Genomic DNA, 18692 nt, shown 5'->3' with positions numbered 1-18692 from the left:
CAACAACAGACCTGTCATCTCGTTCACAGTCCATGGGTTTGGATCCCAGATTAAGTCGAGCTTGTTGTGCTGCCGTTCGTTCTTGTGCAGAACTTGTTGACCCGGCTTGAGGGTGATGGTCGAAGCCGGTTGCGCACTGCGATGGTGGTTCGCCGCCTCGCATTGGCGACCGCGGAACGCATGCTCCTTGTTCGCCGTGACGGTCGCATCTGGTGCTGGGGACGTGCACAGGCTGGGGAGAGTGTCCCGGATGCTGCGGCCGAACATGATGGTAGCTGGCGGTAGGCCTGTGGCGGGGTGGGCAGTGGCGCCGTATGCGTGTAGCCACTCATCAAGTGCAGCACGCAAATCTCGGCCATCCAGTTGGGCAGCACGGAGGACCTTGCCGATCGTGCAGTTCATCTTCTCGACTGCACCATTGGCTTGGGGCCAGAGAGGAGGCGTGCAACGGTGAGCAATGCCCATCTGGGCCAGGAAACGGTTGAACTCCGCCGAGCGGAACCGGGGTCGTTGTCAGAGACCACTTCTTCTGGCAGGCCGAATGCTGCGAACGCACTGCGGAGCACTGCAAGGACGCCAGCTGTAGCGGGAGTGGAGTTGAACACGTGAGTGACTGGGTAGCGACTCAGTTGGTCCACAGCAACCAAGAGTGTGCTTCCGCCTGGCAAGGCGCCATACAGGTCGACAAAAACCCGTTGCCATGGCGCCGTCGATGGTGGGGTCAGTGTGGATTCCGGCCTGTATGGGCCTGTTGGCGTGTTTGCCTGACAGGAGAGGCATTGGCAGCAGAGGGATTGACGTCATGCCAGGCCACCAGACTTTCGTGTACGGTCGTTGCTTGGTCCGTGTCATGCCTTGGTGGCCGGAGTGGGCCAGCTGAAGTGTCCGCTCTCGGAGAGACAGTGGAATCACCAGACGATGGTCTTTGAGCAGGAGACCGTCAGCGGCGGAGAGTTCATGCCTTTGCGTGTAGCAAGGGCGGATGTCAACTGTCTTGTCGTCCCACATGCCCGTCTGCAGTGACAGCAGCACAGCCTGGAGCGTTGAGTCTGCTCGAGTTGCGCCTTGGATGTCGGACAAGAGGAGGGTGTTGGGAACAGAGGACTGCGCGATGGCATTGATATAGCCAGTGTCCTCCTCCTCACCAACATTCGGCAGGGGAGGATGTGGCTGAGGGTGACGACTCAAGACGTCTGCTGGGTTGGTAGGGCCAGGTTCATACACCAGCTTGAAGTGGAGGTCTTGGACCTTGAGAGCCATCCATTCAATGCGGGGTGGAGGTCGTGAAGACGGGTGAAGGAGCTGTAGAAGGGGCTTGTGGTCAGTGTGGACCGTGAAGCTGGGGTCGCCGCTGAGGAAATGGGAGAAGCGCAAGCAGCCCTACTTCACACCGAGGGCTTCGCGTTCCGTTTGCGAATAACGCTGCTCAGTGGGGGTCAGGCTGCAGCTTGAAAATGCGACTGGTTTTAGCTCGGAGTGATCCTGGACGACTGCTTCAGAAGACTGGCAGAGGATGGCGCCAGGGCCTACGGGTGAGGCATCGACGCAAAGGTGAGTGTGTTTGGTACCGTCGAAGTAGGCGAGGGCCTGATCAGCTGGTATGTCGGCTTTGATGGCATTGAATGCTGCATGAGCCTCGGGTGACCAATCCCACTGCTGACCCTTGCCAAGGAATTTCCGCAGGGGTGCCGTCTTGGTGGCCATGTCGGGGATGTAATGGCGCATGAATGTCGCCAAACCCAGGAAACTCTTGATATCGGAAGCTGACTTGGGTGTGGCGAAAACAGCAATGCTCTCTTTGTGGTGTGGTGCAGCCTGAGTGTCCCGGCGACTGTAGATAGTCGACATGAAGGCCAGGCGGGTTTGGCGAAACTGGCACTTCGCCTGGTTGAGGGTAACATTGTGGGCACGTACGCGCTGCAGGCAGGCGTACAGGCGCTCATCGTGGACTTGGGTCGTCTCGCCGTAGATGAATATATTGTCGTGCACGCTGCGAACACCTGGGAGACCCGCGAGGACACGGTCCATGGTCTGCCGGAGGATCTTAGACGCTGAAGCCAACCCCATGGTGAGTCGCTTGCACCGCATTAGGCCGAGGGGCGTGTGGAACACGGTGAAAAGACGGGACGGCTCGGCTAGTGAGATCTGGTGGAAGGCCTTGTTCATATCCAACTCGGTGAACACGGTGGCCCCTGGCATGTCGAAAGTAATCTCCTCGATGGCATGGCGTTCCCGTGCCGCAACGAAAAATCACGAAAATCCTGCGTAAAGCGCACTTTGCCCCTGCGCATCGGCACGACCACCATTCGGGCAACCCATGGGGTGGGGCCAGTGGCAGGTTCGATGACGTCCAATGTGAGCTGCTCATGGATCTCAGCGAGCGCGTCCTGGAGGTGGACAGCCACTCTGGAGTGGGCGTGAGCGACAGGGCGGGCGTTGCCATCTACATAGATATGGGCTTCTACGTCGTTGATGCAGCCGAGGCCCTGGAAGCGGTCGTGGTACTCAGCAAGGTCGTCTGGCAGTTGCGGACTTTCGACGCTGTGGATCAGCTGGATGAGGCCAAAATGCATAGCCGTCTCGCGGCCAAGGATAGCAGCGGTAAGTGGCGCGTGTGCGACAACGAGGAATGTTGCCGTCGAACTCATGGTAGCGGAGGAAACACAGAGGGTGATGCTACACAGAAGAGGAAGAAGTGAAGTTGAGCCGTAAGCAAAGATTTGCACATCCGTTTGCTGTAGTGCTGCACCAGGGGCAACCTTTGCCAGGTCATCAGTATTGATGATATTGTGACTGGCACCACTATCCACCAAGACAGTTTGGGTATGCCGTTGACGTACACGGTGCGCCGGGCATCCTCACGGCAGGGTGCCGTAGATGGGCGGGGTGCCGTAGATGGGCGAGGCGGAGAGTCGGTAGAAAACAGCTCTGCGCCAATCTCTAAAGAATGAATAGCATGGTGGCAGCTGTCGACAGCGTGCTGGTCAGAGTGTTGGTGGGGAAGGCGTTCCCTGAACGTGCGGGCCTGGATGGCGGAGTCCGAGGCGCAGCATGCGAAATGGTTTCGCTTGCCACAGCGGCTACAGAACTGGCCCTTGGCATGGTCACATGTGGCATGGCCTGGCTTTCCACACCTGTAGCAGGTCAGACCGGATAAGGTAGACTGTGGACACTGGTTTTGGGGCTGGCGTGCAGTTGCGTAGGCGTGGCACTATGACCCTGAGAGGGCATCCACATGGGCAGGCTGGGGTGCTGCTGATGCCAGGGAAGCGATATGGGCGTCCTGCTGTGAAGCCACTGAAGAGCCCGGAGAGGCGTCCTTGATGACGAGTACATGGGTGATGCTGGCCTCATACGCGCGGGCTGCTTTCAGAGCTTTGTGGGAGTCGAGGCCATCGATTTCCGGCAGTTTTTGCCGAAGGGCGTCGGACTTGCAGCCGATGATCAGCTAGTCCAAGACAGCCAATTTCTCGGCGGCCGAATCCGGGAAGCCGCTGCGTTTCACGTGGTCGCCCAAACGACAACAGAAACCCTCCATAGTCTCGTTCGGCTGTTGATGAAGCTGACGGAAATTGTACCTGAAGAGCGTTTTGTTTTGGTGTTTATCGAACTCGTCCTGCAACGCTTTGGCGAGGTCGTCGAATGTTGCCCCTGTGTTGCTGAGAGTGGGCACGAGTTGCTGGATGTCGTCTCCTCCCAGGTACTGGAGTAGCTCACGCTGTTGGTCGTCATCGCAAATTTTGGACGCAGCAAGATAAAGTTTGAAACTCCATGTCCAGGCGGGCCAGCGCATGGCGGCATCGTAGAGGGAGACATAAATTGGAAAGGGTCCAGGGGGCGGAATGGCGGGTGGTCGGTCACCCATGCTTGCCGCGGAGGAACGAAATAGCTCGCAGCGCCAATGTAGTATTGTTTCTTCTTCAGTCCAAAACAACAAGAGTCCAGAGTCTAACCATGCACAGCAACTAAAAGCCGCGGAGTACGTTTCACGCGCGCGCGGGAAATGGCACATGCTAAATGCATAACAAATCACGATGTACTACTACTACTACATGCATCATGAATGTCTGGAGTGGCCAAGGAATGCCACAGCGCGTAGGTGGACGTGAACACCACAGGTGCCTTCATTGGCTTCAAAGCTTTAATGACCGCCGACCATGTTCCTCCATCGGGTGATAATGGCCGCGTTTTTGATGGCACTTAGCACACATGTCATAATCCTAGCATAAGGAGGCACAAACACGTACAAAACACAAACACATGCAAAACAACAATCGGATACAGAATGGAGGCAGATCTGGACACTACTGGTGAGTAAAGAACCTGCAATCTGCAGGTGTTGCATGTTGTACAGAAGAAGCTACAGTCATGTGGATTAAAAATTCTGTCGTGTACCTCTATGTACAGTCTACTCTAGAAGAACTAAGAGAAGTTGAGACAACAAATACAAACAAAATCTGGAAACACACAGTGGCCAATATGAATATGCAAACTTACGTCACACACTGGGCAATGGAAACGACTTCCAATAATTTCCGCTATGCAGGTATTGCAGCGGTAGACGATTACATTGCACTGGCTTTGCAGCTCGATGAGCATGCACAGTGTAGCGTACTGCGCGTGCCGCAAAGTTGTAAACTCGAGATGATTCTTACGAAAGTACGCAAGAATTGAATCCCGACTCTCCATCACATTGACGCTTTGCTGCTCGGCCACATCCTCCTGCATGGGTTTAAGGTTGGCAACCTTTTCTGAAGAAATCAGCGTGATGGTGAAGAATGCCTGGCCAAAAGAAACAAGAATAAAGGTAATGTAAGGAAATTTTGCCAGCAACGAATACAAGAAATCAGCGTAGGCGATAATACCAGCAACACCCAAGGAGCTAGTAAGGCCGTCATCACACTTCATTTTCTGGCTTCCCCTTACGTCTGCGTCCACAGTGAAAAATGCAAAACGGGTAGTCGTGTCATCAAACAGGCACAGTTCTTGACCAGTACACGCGGTCATGTTTTGGAGAAATTTGAAGATTCGCACGTACAAGGTCGCTTGGAAACAGACTGTGGGAGATACACCCTTTTATACAAAAAAGTGGCCCACTCCCTACCACGTCTACGTTTCCCGTTTCTTCTGCTCCCGCTTTCACTCCAGACATGGATCATCATGACAACCGACCAAAACCTTATGTGGATGTAGACACAGCGCTTTGAACGGTAGTGTGATGACAGCGTAACAGCTGGGGCATAAACTAAGATACTAGTAGAAGGTTTTACAAGAAATGGTTTCACTGAAAGAGTAACACCCAAAGGCAATAATTTTACAAACTAGTACCATTATGAACTTAGAAGTTGCGACTTCGGCGGTACTAGTGATGAAATTGGTTGCTCCAACGAGGAGCACAAACTTCTTGCCGAGCTTGACACACTGTGTATTGAGCAGGCAGTGGTGCTTTCTTTCAGGTTTGCCGAGCGGAAGGTGCTACGTGCTTCTCGTGTGCTCCGGATGGCAATCGTGAGTCGCTCAAGTGTCTAGGTCGGCAAGAAGCGTGTGCTCCTCGTTGGAGCAACCAACTTTAGTACCATTATGACACACCAATATACTCTACAAAAAATAAGTCACTTTCAAACATCGAATGTTACGTGCGGAAACTCATTTTAATATTCAGATACAAGGGCATACGTTTTCGATAGCCACCTCGCATAATCAAAGGACGACAGAAAACGTGTCGTAATTTGCAATCACCTGTGTCCCACAGATGAAGCTCTATGTGCGGATGGGCTTACAGTGTGTACGTCGCAAACTTGCCTCACTTATTCCAGGCTTGCCCTGTAAGTAGAGAGAGTATTGCTACAACCTAAACTGTAGGACTGAAACGAACGCAATTTCTCAGCAATCGAACATTCTTGACTCTAACGAACGAACGAACGAACGAACAAATGTTCTTGATTGATAATTCATGCAAATCGTCAGAGTTCTGACAAGGGCATGAATACCCCGCCACATGATACAGGCAAAAAATATACTTCAGGGAGGAAACCAACGCCGTTGACATAAAAACCTTCAGCGACCTTGCTTCGCTCTCCGTTGAGAGCAACATCGCCCCAGAAACGCTGTCAGATGGCTCCGTAAGGTTGCACGCTGATTGTAATAAAACATTTGTGTCGAGCATATTGGGAAAAAAATTTCAGTTCTAACATTCGTTACCTCACAAATGTTCATTCTGCAAAGCTAAATTAACGAATATTTGAATAGTCGAGATACTCATTTCAGCCCTATCCTTAAGCATGTCTCATGCACGGCTTTCCTTTCCCAACGGTGCATGATTTTCCCACAATTGCGTATTTTGACCAAATTATTGATTATAATTTCCCATGTGGGCCATTTGTGGGTAAAATGGCTAAATAAGGCTTTTGAGAAGAATATCATAACTTGTCAGCTTGATTTTGATTGTGAAGGGCTGCACTAAAACTGATTTCTTGCTCATGATATTCAACTCCGAAGAAATAATCAAGTTGGAAACAAATCTAAAACATGCATTTGAAATCAAACCAGTCGTCGCACTCCACGAGACACAGGTATACGCAATGCAAAGAAAGAATGAAACCATGGACCTACACTTTTATCCTTCTCCAGCCGGGTCAGGACACGCGCAGCGAAATCTTTTCTCTTCCGTGCCGGTGCCGGCTTGCTCTTCTTCTTTCGGCCGTACTTGCCATTCTTCTGCTTGACATCATAGCAATACAGGCACACAACAACAGATCACGGTCATCATACCCCTCACACACCTGGCCAATAAACAAATCCATCCACATGGATCACTGCATTCTCAATCAAATATTGTCTAGTTTTCCTTTCTTTTCCTTTTCACTTATCGCGTTATCAGCCCACTTAATAGTTGTGTATATCACTGTTGAGGCATCCGATGGTAAGAAAAATAAATACTACTACTAGTCGTTGACAAGTGACGCTCTACGGCTTCAGGAAGGCATTGGCTTATGAAATAAAGCTCTCACTACTTGGCGGGGGATTGGCATACGCCAAGCTTTAAGCTAGTGTATGGTTTGTCTTCTTCCCACACTGAGAACACCTAAGGTATCTTCCCAGTTCCAGAGCAGCGTAGCGCCCCTTGCTATGTTATTGACAAGGTAATATTTCAATGGCCAATATTTTAGAATCACTACTGTATCCTTAATGGAAGTATTGATCCTCAGGCAACCTCCTCCTAATCTAGTCCTAACCTTTAAGATTTGATCAAGATGAAAGAACGTTGAGTAATAATACAAAGAAGTTGCAGTGCAGAGCAGTGCAATTTGAGGAATGGCTGTCATCACATTGTTGTTTTGCATAACATAAGAAACGGATTTTTTAGTAACAAATTCGGCGATAATTATATGAAAGTTCGTTGCTCTCAATGTTCGAGCTTGCACCTTTCCCACTTTTCTGTAATAACATGAGTCCGCTGAACGGAAAAGTGGGAAAGGTGCAAGTTCGAACATTGAGAGCAACGAACTTTCTTATAACTATCGTCGAATTTGTCACCTTCATCCCATGCACTCCATCATCTCAGCGGCATTGAAAAAAGACAAATTGCCAACAACCATAAGACGAACAGCGGCTGGTAAAATGTTTGATATGGAGTTGAATTCGAGAGAGAGATGTGAACCATCAGTCCTGCTCTACACAGAAGATAATGCATACCTCGGCCTCAGCTGCGATCTTCTCCGCTTTTTCCTCCTGGGCGATCTTCTCAAACACTTTAGGCCAGTAATCACCCTCAAAGTATGGCATACCGGTCGGTACGCTGACTTGATCTTGAAGTGTGGACTGGTGAATATCCTGAAAGATCAAAAAAGTGAGAAAGGATAAACAACATTAGATTGCCAGTATAACAATAGGGATCAAACGGCTACGGTTTTCACCTTAATGGTTAACTGCTACGCTAACAGTCGATTTATCGGAGTACAACCTATAAGCTAGAGCAGTACGGCGTGTAGCTAGTTTGAACAGTATAGTACAATATCCTTGTTTGAAATGTACCGTGCGGAATTACTACTAATACATGCAAATGTCTGCATGCTCATTCACATAGATTCACAGACCAGAAGCATTAAAAGTGTCATGAAGTTGATTCAAATTGTAACGGATGGTACTATGTAGTGTGCATTTATGCATGTGTGCGTACACCATAGGTTGGAAAACTGCCAAATTTGGTAAAAATGCGTACTTCGAAAACTGGAAAAGTACCAGCGTAACCGTTACACAAACTGTTAACTGATATCTTTTCAAAACCGGTTCTAAACGGGTTAATCGAACTAAAGTATATCCTCACAAAGAACATGCACAACTGTCATAAATTCAATACGTATATCACTGACGCTACACTGGCATCTTCTGTATGTAGTCCCATGTTGTTTGATACCCTTTGGATGAGGTATCGGTGGCACATAGCTAATCTTGCTACTCTGGAAATCAACAAATTTTGGACGGTGAGAAACTTTGGCCGATTTAGAAAAGATCGTTTAATAGTTGTTGCCCTCACGGGCAGCCATGGGTGGATTATGCATCATTTGCCTCGATGACAAACTTTGGCCTGCGGTTAACTTTGGCCAATTGGCACCAAGCGGCGGAATCAGCGAAATAAAATCGCCAGCGAAAATGAGTTGATTTAGAGCACTTACGCGAAACTCGATAACAGCTTTTCGAGCAACTGCACTCTCCAGCATTGTCTTGTACCACTCTATTAGACGCTCTTGTGTGAGTATCCTTTGCCCAGGTGGATGACAGTTGAAAATATAGTCCTGGTTTTTATCAGGAGGGTATGCCCAAAGGTTAACAGCGACAAAGCCTCGCTTTGCGACATAGTCCTGATAAGCGATAAGCAGCTCATGATACACTTGAGTACGCAACTGCTTTGGCCGGAAGAAATGGACACTGTCCAGATACGAAAGGTATACATGCCTACAAAAAAATACGCAGAGAACAGAGAGCAAGTCTTGAAGAGATTTCACTCAGCAGTCAACGGTGTTACATGTAGTACATGCACTTGTACAGCAAACTAAACAAAGTCAAAGACGAGAGAGAGAGAGAGAGAGAGAGAGAGAGAGAGAGAGAGAGAAAGAGAAAGAGAAGGAGAAAGAGAGAGAGAAAGAGAGCAGGAGCACAAGATGGATATAGATCTTACCGCCTATTAGGCTCGGGACAGTCAGAATCAAACTCATGCACGATCATGCCAAAGAAGCACACGTCCTGGCCATCAATTTCCACAAAAGCAAAGACAGACTTTGCTACATAAGGAAACTCCTCCGGGAAAGATGTAGCACTTAGCTCCTCAAACCTGGCATTAATGGAAGAAACATACACATGCACGCACATGTACACAGAAACACACACACAGAGTTGAGTATAATGAAAAACGCTGGTTTGTATGACAGATGTATGATGATTTGTGAAAACTCTCCGCACTAACAGAGGTCCATGTGAATAAGCAATACTAGTACACAGCGATAGACAGGTACCCAGTATATTCCTACTAGCCACAAGGAAAACACCGGAAAACATACCAGAGATTCCTGCCCGTTTTCTTGAAGTACCCTTAGATCTTTTTTTCTTGCTTGAGAATACAGTAGGTATACTATGGTTGGCACATTCTTTGGTGCACTATTTGCTGTTCAAACCTTATGGCGGCACAGAACCTTAATAGGTAGAATGTCATATTTAGCAAATTGAATAAACAAAAGTCACACACTAGATTGATTCGGAGAGGGCTCTTACGACAATATATGCCTAAATATGCGTGGAAAAAATTGAAAAAACAACAACAACAGCACCAGCACCACCACTGCCACCAACAAAAGACATTACTTACTTTTCTTTGGTTGCATCCTTGACCTTCACTGTCTGCTTGCTGCTGGAGAGCACACGGATGTGAACGTGGCCGGCTTCACGGTTCGTATCAGCAGTTTTAAGGTAAGCGTTGATTCTCTCCTCAAGGTATGTAGCCAGAGCATTGCGCGGCAGTGCTACAAACAACAAGAGAAAAAGTCATGAACAAATATTTAGGTTTTCTCCAGGTGAACAATAAGACCAGTATCAATGCCCAGATTTCGCCAATGCCAGATAACCCAATAACCAACCCAGTCGTCCCCCCTCTCCGCTCTCTCTCTCTCTCTCTCTCTCGCTCTCTCTCCCTCACCCTCTCTCTCACCCACTCTAACTCTCTCTCTCTCTCTCTCTCTCTCTCACTCACTCACTCACTCACTCCCACTCACTCACTCACTCACTCTCAGTCACTCAGATTTTGAGGCTGAAGACTCTTCAGGTGCAAGGCAAGTGGTTGGAGTGGACATCGGTGATGTGGCAGGACCTCTCGTGGAAATCCCTTTTGTACGGTGGTACTGGTAAGGATTTGAAATTTCTTCTTGCGTCAACCCTCGACGTTCAACCTTCTTCGACGAACCTATGCCGTTTGTGCAACACAGTAGTGGATGCGTACTGTAGTTTGTGCCGTGCCTGGGCCTGTACTTTGCGTCACGTGCTTGGCGCTTGTCGCGTAGCGCTAGACCAGGGACGTTACACCTGAAGGCACGACAACGTACTCGGGGTCATCGTCAGCAACATGCGTGAGGAGATTCGAATCCGCGCCTGCTGCAAACACAGGACAAACCGAAAATTCTAATGGGCTTGACTTCATCTCGTTTTCCAAGGCGGTAGAGAAGCCAGTTCGAGCTCAGCCTAGACAAAAGTTGATTACGACTGATCTCCTGTCAGTGGCCTCACACTGGAAACTTCTTGTCTACTCAGTCTGTGTCGACTACATTTTAAACTGTCACCCAACCGAGCAATAGATACTTGAGCCGAAGCGTCTTGGAGCGCGGAACAATACCGTGTTGGATGGCAAAGGAATTGTTTGGAAAGCTGTTGTCAAGTATGAGGTAAGTAGTAGTTTTGTGCACCTGCGCATGAAAGGCCTCCAATTCAAAACGCCATATACAGACCAAACTGGAGTTTTTGCGTTTTTCGTCGCGAAAGAATTCGTTTGCACCCACCAGACGTCTGTGGGTCGGTTTTATGGGTCAAATCGCGATACATCCCAATCACAATGATGCCTAAAGTTTGTGTTCTTCCGCATAACGGGATAAAAGTCTCTGATGCTGCAGTGCAGGCCGAAAATGAAGAAAATGAAAAATGCGCTTCCTGAAATTTCCACAAAATGGATTTATCTCGTTTTCAATTAGAGCCCTTCGCATGTTCTTCAGGCGTCAGTGGCCCAGCCTCCCTGCCCATCCGACTCGCCACACCCAACAACGCAACTGAACTAGAGATTCTACATAAAAAGGAGGAGGAAAAAGAGAAGAAGATTGCTGCTGAGGCCGAGGTATGTATTTCCCTAGCTGTGTTGCACTTACAACCGTAAGACCAGATATAGTTCTGTACTGTACGAGTCGTAGAATTGTATTCTGGATGGAGTTGACAACCCGGGTGGCAGGTCATTTATTTTTCGGTTGAGGTAGGTGTGCGTGGTTTCATCACAGACTCTCTTCGGAGGACTCTGAAAGTGCTTGGGTTTTCTAATGGCACAATAAAGTATGGACTCGGATGGAGAGCCAAGGGTAAATTTATAGTATAGAAAAAAGGATCAAGAAACTAAAAGTTACGCTATAATGTCCACTAACACCACAAGTTAAGAGTGGAGAGCGCTTGCTTGAGAGTTGAACCCGGGTTCTAAATCCACCATTCCCACCCGGTTCGCAAGGCTGGGCGGAGTTGTGAGCAGGCTTTCACTTCACCTTTTTTATTTTATTTCTGCTTTTCATCTCATTGAAAAATGTCTGCACATATTTCACTCACAAAGCAACTGTTCAGTACATGGGGTAGTGGTCTACCAGAGCAATCACACTCACCACCGTAGTGGTTTTCCAGAAATGAGTAGAAGCAAAAAGAACCACACTCGAAGCCACCTTATTCCTTTACCTGCAACACTTTTCTTCAACTTGTGTCCAGTCTCCCCTTTCCAAGGCAACTTCAAGGGTGGGTTTCTGCAATGTGCCTCTTCGCAACTGGTAGTAAGAAATTTTGCACCTGACTGGCAGTACCCCCAGGTTCTTCAAAAAGACAGGAGCAGCAAGTGCCTTCTTACACAGTAATACCGCAATTACGTTATCATTGCCATCAGCAATCGGCGTGGTCAAGGTTCAAGATGCTCGCGCCTTTCTGTTACCTGCCTAAAACCCAGTGGTAATATTGTTACCCTGGCGCTAACTTGATCACTGGGGAAACCCGGTCAATTCCGGACCGCTCTTTTATCCCACCTGAAAATTTACTGACTAACGTTGCTCACTGATCAAATTATTCCTTTATTCTTTTTTTATTACTGATCAAATAGTTATATAACCTTTCCTCTGCTGTTGTTAACCTACTCTATTTTCTTTTTTTCTTTTAATCTTTTCCTTTTTCCTTATATTTGTGTGCCAGTAGCCGATCTCATGTAATAAGGCAACACTGCCTGTTTGTTCTTCGAGAAATAAACCAATCCAATCTAATCCAGCTTATGGCGTATGGTTTGCAAAGGAATTTGTCGGCTTCTGATCAAATAACCCTATTCTAACCCGAACTCTAATCCTGACCATAGTTACCTTCAGCAGTGAACTTGTTGACAGGCTCAGTCTTGTTGTTCTTTGTCAGGCACTCCTTGCACTCATAGCTGAAATGCAAACAGGTAAGCACAGAGAGGTGTGCAGTCAGATTTGTTAATACCCACCCACACTCACACATTGTGTACAATTATGATAAGGACAGAGCACACAACAATGGCACTCAATTCACACATCCCAAACCAACGCATCCACTTACCCTCTTTTCCAGATGGAGGGATGGAATCCAACACAAACTTTGTGCATACGCCGTGCACAAATCGAACAAACCACAAAGGGTTCAGGGTCTTTGACGTTATTTTTCATCTCCTGAAACTTCGCTTTCAAAACGTCCCTGAAAATAGAAGCGAGAAAACAAACATGGAAGGAAAACATTAGTATCAAAAATATACTATATGTATATCCTGAACTAGTGTGGATTAAGTTAGGGTATGCACTACGTTAGCAGAGAGTTAGGAACAGTAAGACAAATACGTACCCTTCAGATCCCACATTGACTGACTTGTTGACTTCACTGAAGCACTTCTTGCAATAGTGCACCATCGCCTCCTTGCCCTTGTACACATAGCAGACCGCATCTCGAGGAATAATGCAGGAGTTGCACGCACAATACAGCACTTGAGGTGTGTAGAACCTCTGTAGATCAACAGGAACAAGGACAGAATGACAAAAAAGGCAAAGTTATAGCATAACAAAGCACGCATACCAGCATAGTTCGAACCTGATAGCATAATTATCTCGAGTATAGAATGTGATAGCACATCCACGCTTCAGTGAAATAGTACTTACCGACTGGCCACAACAAAATCCAATATTCTGCATGGGCTCATCGATGATCTTTTTGAAAAACTCATGTAGCTGCATCGGAACAACAAAGTCAGAAACAAGGGGATTCTGGGTTAACCAATGCACACTGAGCTATTTTTGACCAAACAGCAAAATATTGGGTACGAACTATGATGATTATTGGTGAGAAACCTCACTATTAAACTAGCTGGGTTTGGGGTATCTCCGGCATCATAAGTACAATTGCGTTCAATGAAATCCAACGTGAAATGGAAAACTTGCGCCAAGGATCAGTTCTGATTGTATTACTGGGCTAGTACATGTATACAATCATGCTAGAACATGTATACAATCATGCTATCATATGTGTAGAATCATGCTAGTACATATGTACAATCATGCTAGAACATGACTTTGGTTACATGTCAATCCGCATCCGTATGCCTTCCAGGGCAGCAACTCCCAGACTGAGCATACAACGCCAATGCGCGATCAAGACTGGAACAGAGAGAGCTGGACGTTGAGCGTGCGAAATATGCATTATAGGGCAAATTTCACCAGGCACAACTGTACTTAGTGAATCAGTCTGTATTTGAAGCATAAGGAGATGAACAGCACAAATTCTGGTTCTGGGAAGGACAACAGAACTCACTCGAGTAGCTTGCTTATAAATTGTTGTGGTCTTCTTATTGTACAACCATGCGTTCTCCACAATCTTGTAGGCATCCGCAATGAATTCCCATGGATCGGTGTATTCAAGACTGCAAAGCTTCTGTCTCAAAGTTGACAAATCCATTGGCTCCTTCACGATTTCCAGATAGTCCTGAAGGGTAAAAATGTGACAGCACAAACGTCAAACGTCAACACCTATACATGTACATGCATACACACAGTACATAGCCAATCCAGTACCAGCGGACATCAACAAAGCAGCACACTGCAAGCAGTGAAAAGCTAAATCAGTGACTGTGTCCCGTGACTCATTCACTTACCGGACAGTTCAAAAGAATCGTATCGACAGGTTGTAGAAAAGTTTTGCGATCATCATGATCGCACAATTGATCCACAATTGGAAGAAACGTATCCCGCACAATCTCCGCAGACATTTCGACTGAACAAAGCACAACAGCAAAACAAGAATCATTAGCAAGTATCCAGTAATACACTTATCAGGCCGTTTGGCAATACCACGTTTCGTGACTTGACACGCGATTTGCGACAAGAAAATACCAGTCTAGGCCTGTCGAGTAAAGTCGCAAGGTGCCTGTCGCAGAAGTTGAAGAGAGTTCAGCTTTTGCGACGTGCGTCATACACAAACGGAGTACAGATTCTACTCGGAATGCTCATTCAGTGCACATGCATAGTGCATACACTGCATCAGGATGTCGCACAAACCTTAAAATGATTGTGAATCGTGTGTCGCGGTCGCAGCTCGTTGCAGGTGTCGCAAGTCGCATGTCGCGTAGCAAAAGCTGTATTGTGAATCGGCCTTAAAGGGGAAGTTCACCCTGAAATGAAGACTTCACAACCTGTAGCGAATAATGCACTGAATCCAATGGTAAAGGTACAGGTCCCATGTTGATTCAAGTAGCCGTTTCCGAGATATACTAGCTTTGAAGTTTGTACTAAATTTGGTGACATGATGATGACGTCATTAACTTGCCCTGACTTGGCCGGACTTATGACGTCAGAAAGATAGACTTTGTATGGGAGTGGATGGGGAAAATTCAGTATTTTGGTTCTCCATTGACATTGTCCCAAAGAAGTCGGATCTTTTTCAAACTTCGGTATGGGACATACATGTATAACACACTACTGGTATCCCGACTTGAAAAAATTCTAGTATGAAAATAATTGTTGCAGAGAAACAAGAATGAAATTGGTTTTCCTCATCTACTCCTACACAAAGTCTGTCTCTCCGACGTCATAAATCCGGCCTAGTCCTTCCAAGTCAATGGCGTCATCATGATGTCACCAAATTTAGTGAAAACTTCAAGCAGGTAAAACTCGGGAACGGCTCATTGGATCAACATGGGACCTTCACCATTGGAATCATTGGAATCAGTGAATTTTTCGCTACAAGTTGTAAAGTTTTCATTATAGGGGAACTTCCCCTTTAAGGCCACCATAATGCTCAGCAAGCAGTGATCACTTTTCTGGAGAAGTGTCGTTTGCTGAATGAAGCACGTGGCCACATCATGTGGGTAAAGATAGTGAAGTTCAATAGGAGTACAAGCAACAAACCTGGAGCAACTACAAGTGACGTCCTACTGTAAAGAAACATGCCAAACATTTAGTATGCTTCTACTGCAGGTAGCTTCAATGTTTTTCAAGCAGAATATGACAATTTAAAAATAGATTTTAACTGAGACTTTATTTTCTTAGATCTACTCCCAGCCAGTCCCAGAAAGATGAGTAGACTCCTTAATGAAGCACTGCGCAATAAAAAATAGAGGAACGAATGACCCGGCTACTGTTTCTTCTTTTTCCATTTCTTGAAAGCCTTAGGGGTGTGCAAGCACCTTTTGCAATCCCCCTTCCCCTGATGTCTACAGCTTAGCTCGCATATTCCTCATTCTGTTTGCTTTACATGCAATTGTGCAATCCTTGCTAATCTAAACAAGATTTCTTTAGCACTTCTTTCCAGATCCATGTTTTGCGTCTTTTACTGTACATTTCAACAGCATAAGGTCCCTGGTTGGAGTCCTGGTAGTGACAGTCAATTTCCTCGTCAGATTTTGCGGTTTGAATCTTTCCCTCAAACCAGTGAGCATGTGATGAGCTTACATTTCTTGTCTTGAACTCCCTCAGCTTCTGGAGTGGTAGATGGAATGATAGCCGCCTGAACACTCCCAGTATCTATGTCTTCAGCACTGGATTGAAGTGTGCTGTCCGAAGCTGCAGCGACAGCTGCTGGCGACTGGCTGACTGCAGATAACATATTGGTCATGGAAAACGGAGAGCTAGCCGAGGACGCTGCAGCCTGATTAAGAGTAGCAACAGACTGAGATGAATCTGTGGCCGTTGTTGACACATTAGATGTGGCCTACAAGAGGAAAAGAGCAGGATAGGGCACACATATATTAGTCCTGTTCCAAAGGTAAAGTTGGTTCAGCACAAGTGTTTTAGAGCAAATTTTCTGCATGGTCAAGAGAGTTTATGACCAAAGCAACTTTCATCCATTTCTTATAAAGGGTCAGGTGCACCCACTACAACCGCTTTTATCTGTACAATGTGGAACACACAGACTTTCCTGCCGAACTAGGGAACCCACAATTTAGGAATAAGTCCCGGGGAGGTAACGAATCAAAAAATATATATTTGGTGGCCTGGTGTGAGAGGGCATGGGTTTTAACTTCTGAGCACACAAGTAAATGTACAAGGCGTTCGACACTGTTACGAATGCCCTGCAGGAAGCAGCACGAAGATCAGTTGGAACAACATATCAAGCAAGAAAAGAACAAATTCTGTTTTGAAAATCGGAAACTGTCTATGAAGGAGAAGAACCTGCGGCTGCCTGCGAAGGTCAATTAAAGAGGAAGCTATGTGAACAATAACCTTCCCCTCATGACTTTGAAACCCTCCAAGTTGGAAGGCTGTTGGAGTGCGCATCCGAGATGTGCTAGAGCAGATAGACAAATAAGGTTACGCAGCGCGTCAGTACCATCAGTACGCGTCTCTCTCTCTCTGTTCGTCTCTCTCTCCGTCTCTCCGTCTCTCCTTCTCTCCATCCCTGTCTCACTTTCCCTCTCTGTCTCACTGTCTCTCTCTCTGTCTCTCGCTGGCTGTGTCTCTCTCTCTGTCTTTCTCTGTGTCTGTCTCTGTATCTCTTTTTCTCTCTCTCTCTCCCTCTCCCTCTCTCTCTCTCCGCACTGCAAACTTACCCCAACCCCAACCTTCCTCCAGAACAGAAAAGTCCCGCCAGATGCCACCAAACCAATGGCACAATTATAAACCCGTCAAAGCCTCACACCACAATCTATAGCTAATTCATACCTGGCCTTCGGTTTTGACATTCATGCTTAGCACGGGTGTGCTAGAAGCTGTGCGGTTAGGCGCATTGGTCAGCCATTGAATCTGCTGTGCTGTGGACTGGCTTTGGTTCAGCTGAGCTTCCATCAGATTCTCCTGCTGCTGTGGCTGCTGCTGTTGCTGCTGCACTGGAACAATATGGTTGCCACTCTGTGCTCGCTGCTCATATGTTGCCTGATGTGCTGCACGTTCAATATCCACGGGGTTAGCTGCATGAACGCAGAGAAAAAAATAGGAGCAGCCTTTAAGGGAACCATTAAGCTCAGCAAGCAATGATCACTTTTCTGGAGAAGTGTCGTTTGCTAAATGAAGCACGTGGCCACATCATGTGGGTAAAGAAAGTGAAGTTCAATAGGAGTACAAGCAACAAACCTCCAGCCGCTACAAGTGATGTCCTACTGTAAAGAGACATGCCAAACCTCAAGGAAATAATATGGTATGGGACTTGCTACCTTGCACATCTCGAGAGTCTCACACGCACCATTGACCATTGGACGCCCATCGCCAGAGGCGATGATAGCGATGCTACAGCAGAAGCCATAGCAACTTGTGCTGGGATTGCACCATTCAACAGCTTGCAAGGCTGAAGAATTGGCCACCACTATTCAGCCTGGTCTACACCACACAGCTTTGAAGTGGCTTTTTTCTGGCCAGTGAATCCCTACTTTTTGGTCTTTTTATTTTTTTCCCGCACACACATCACACCACATACTCCAGCATGCACTGGCTGTTGGTAACCACCCAGGAGAATGAAAGAAAAGTCAGGAAGAGTCTGAGAAAGAGAAGAAAGACGTGTGTGACCATAATCGTCGGGAATCGAACCCGCAACCTATCGATTGGAAATCGCTGCACATACCACTGCACCATATGGGACTCACACGCACACGCACACACACACACACACACACACACACACACACACACACACACACACACACACCCCACACACACATACACACACATAAACACATATGCACACACACACACACATACAAACACACACAAAAAGTGCTTATCAAGTGACACCGTCCAAGATTGTTTTGGTGTTTGGATAAAGAAAAAAAGCAGAATTCGAGGAATTGCTTGCCATAATAATATTTAGTATGGTTCTACTGCAGGTAGCTTCAATGTTTTTCAAGCAGAATATGACAATTGAAAAATAGATTTTAACTGAGACTTTACTTTCTAAGATCTACTCCCAGCCAGTCCCAGAAAGATGAGTAGACT

General features: G+C 46.9%; 1 protein-coding gene across 1 annotated transcript in view; it reads right to left on the bottom strand.

Annotated features, from left to right (window-relative positions):
- Positions 1-4141: 4141 nt before the first annotated feature.
- The window catches only part of LOC135806770 (histone acetyltransferase p300-like), a 30286-nt gene continuing 15735 nt past the window's right edge, over positions 4142-18692 (bottom strand). The window contains exons 13-27 of the mRNA XM_065320993.1: positions 17430-17674; positions 16221-16479; positions 14426-14544; positions 14086-14256; positions 13437-13505; positions 13126-13283; positions 12847-12981; positions 12630-12697; positions 9863-10016; positions 9179-9331; positions 8676-8955; positions 7696-7833; positions 6613-6720; positions 4664-4782; positions 4142-4220 (exon numbers count right to left, since the gene is read on the bottom strand). Of these exons, the coding sequence (XP_065177065.1) occupies positions 4142-4220; positions 4664-4782; positions 6613-6720; positions 7696-7833; positions 8676-8955; positions 9179-9331; positions 9863-10016; positions 12630-12697; positions 12847-12981; positions 13126-13283; positions 13437-13505; positions 14086-14256; positions 14426-14544; positions 16221-16479; positions 17430-17674 (2255 nt within the window). The remainder of the gene's footprint in view (positions 4221-4663; positions 4783-6612; positions 6721-7695; positions 7834-8675; positions 8956-9178; positions 9332-9862; positions 10017-12629; positions 12698-12846; positions 12982-13125; positions 13284-13436; positions 13506-14085; positions 14257-14425; positions 14545-16220; positions 16480-17429; positions 17675-18692) is intronic.

Source organism: Sycon ciliatum, chromosome 1, assembly GCF_964019385.1.
Source record: "Sycon ciliatum chromosome 1, ocSycCili1.1, whole genome shotgun sequence".
In the NCBI taxonomy this organism is placed as follows: domain Eukaryota; kingdom Metazoa; phylum Porifera; class Calcarea; order Leucosolenida; family Sycettidae; genus Sycon; species Sycon ciliatum.
The sequence above is the reverse complement of the archived record's forward strand: the minus strand, read 5'-3'. Positions and strand labels throughout refer to the sequence as shown.